Source organism: Octodon degus, unplaced genomic scaffold (genome assembly GCF_000260255.1).
Source record: "Octodon degus isolate 3935 unplaced genomic scaffold, OctDeg1.0 scaffold00036, whole genome shotgun sequence".
NCBI lineage: Eukaryota > Metazoa > Chordata > Mammalia > Rodentia > Octodontidae > Octodon > Octodon degus.
This window is the reverse complement of record NW_004524612.1, coordinates 14956254-14957510: the sequence shown is the minus strand read 5'-3', so window position 1 is coordinate 14957510 and position 1257 is coordinate 14956254. Positions and strand designations below refer to the sequence as shown.

The window sequence follows — 1257 nt, the reverse complement described above, 5'->3', positions numbered from 1 at the left end:
CAGGAAGGTGAACACACTCGCTCCCAGGCGACCAGATCCTTAGGAGTCTCTGCAGGCGTACACAGGAGGGGACTCGGGGCTGCCAGTGGGGATGGGGCAGGTTTAAAGCTATGGCTTTGGTAAGCACCGAGTGAGCTGGAGAAGGCCTCTGGCAGTCCTGCAGCATCGAAGGTCACTCTCTGGAGAGCTGGGTGTCTCGCAATCTAGATTCCGAGCCCTTCAGCAGCTGGGGCAAGCAATGAGATCCAGACGAGCCATCTTCACAGCCTTAGAAAGCTGGCCATGGCTGTGCCCTGGGCTTGGGACGCTCAGGGTCCAAAGACTCTGGTGGTACAATATGGACAAACAACACATAGACCACATAATACCATTAAAACTGAAAACATTTTTTTTTCATTTAAAAAAGTATTTAGGACACATAAAACAAGGCAACATTTATTCCTTCTTCTCATCTTCCTGGATGGGGTCTGACGGCGGCTCCTCCACAGTGGCACTGTTGCTCTCTGAGCCGGTGTTGCTGTCGCTGGTCCCCTCCTCCACCAGGCTGTCGCCGCCCTCCTGTCCGCTCTCCTTGTCCTCGGGTGTGGACATGCCCTCCTCGCCGTTCTGCTGGCTCTCTGCTGCCTCTTCCAGGTGTGACTCCTCTGTCTCCATCGGGAGGCTCTCCTCGTCCTTCTCCTAGGCTTTGCCGGGCGCTTGCTCCTCCTCGGGGCCCAGGCCACCCTGGCCACGCTCCGCCTGCTCCGCCACCTCCTTCTCGCGCTCCTCCTGCCGCTTGCGGGCCTGCTCCTCAGCCTGCGCAATCTCTGCCGCGATCTTCTCCATGTCCACCTCCACCTTCAGCCCACATAGCCTTTTGAGATCGTTGTTGAATGAATCTGTGCTTTCAAGGAATTTCCTCTTCTTCTCCTGGTGCCGTTCCTCTATCTGAAGAAGTTCGGCTTCCAGTTTTCGCTGGTGCACCATGAGGGACTGGACCTGGCGCTTGAGGACCTGCATTCTAGCGGTGGTGACGACTGACCGGACGTCGGGCACCACGCTCTCGCTGAGGATTTCACTGATGAGGCGATGTTTTCTCTGGAAACGGGCGGTGGCCGTGTGCTTCATGGAAAAGCCATCATTGTAATCATCGCGGTCTTCCGCAGGCTGGATGCTCATGTAGGGCTCTCCTTTCTCCATGCGCGACTGTCTCTGCCGGCTCTCCTCCTCTAGAGCAGCCTCTGCACGGCTCTTCGCATTGATGTAAGCCAGGTACGC

The 1257-nt window shown here is 56.8% G+C and overlaps 2 protein-coding genes across 11 annotated transcripts in view; both read right to left on the bottom strand.

The window, feature by feature from the left end:
• Positions 1 to 1257, bottom strand: part of Hmbox1 (homeobox containing 1) — a 236691-nt gene that overhangs the window by 57743 nt on the left and 177691 nt on the right. The window lies entirely within an intron of this gene.
• Positions 8 to 1257, bottom strand: LOC105742094 (SWI/SNF-related matrix-associated actin-dependent regulator of chromatin subfamily E member 1-like; the record flags this gene model as incomplete). Its single annotated transcript, XM_012514604.2, is given in 1 exon segment — positions 8 to 1257. A coding segment is annotated over 1 exon segment (822 nt), but the record flags the coding sequence as incomplete, so codon positions are not given.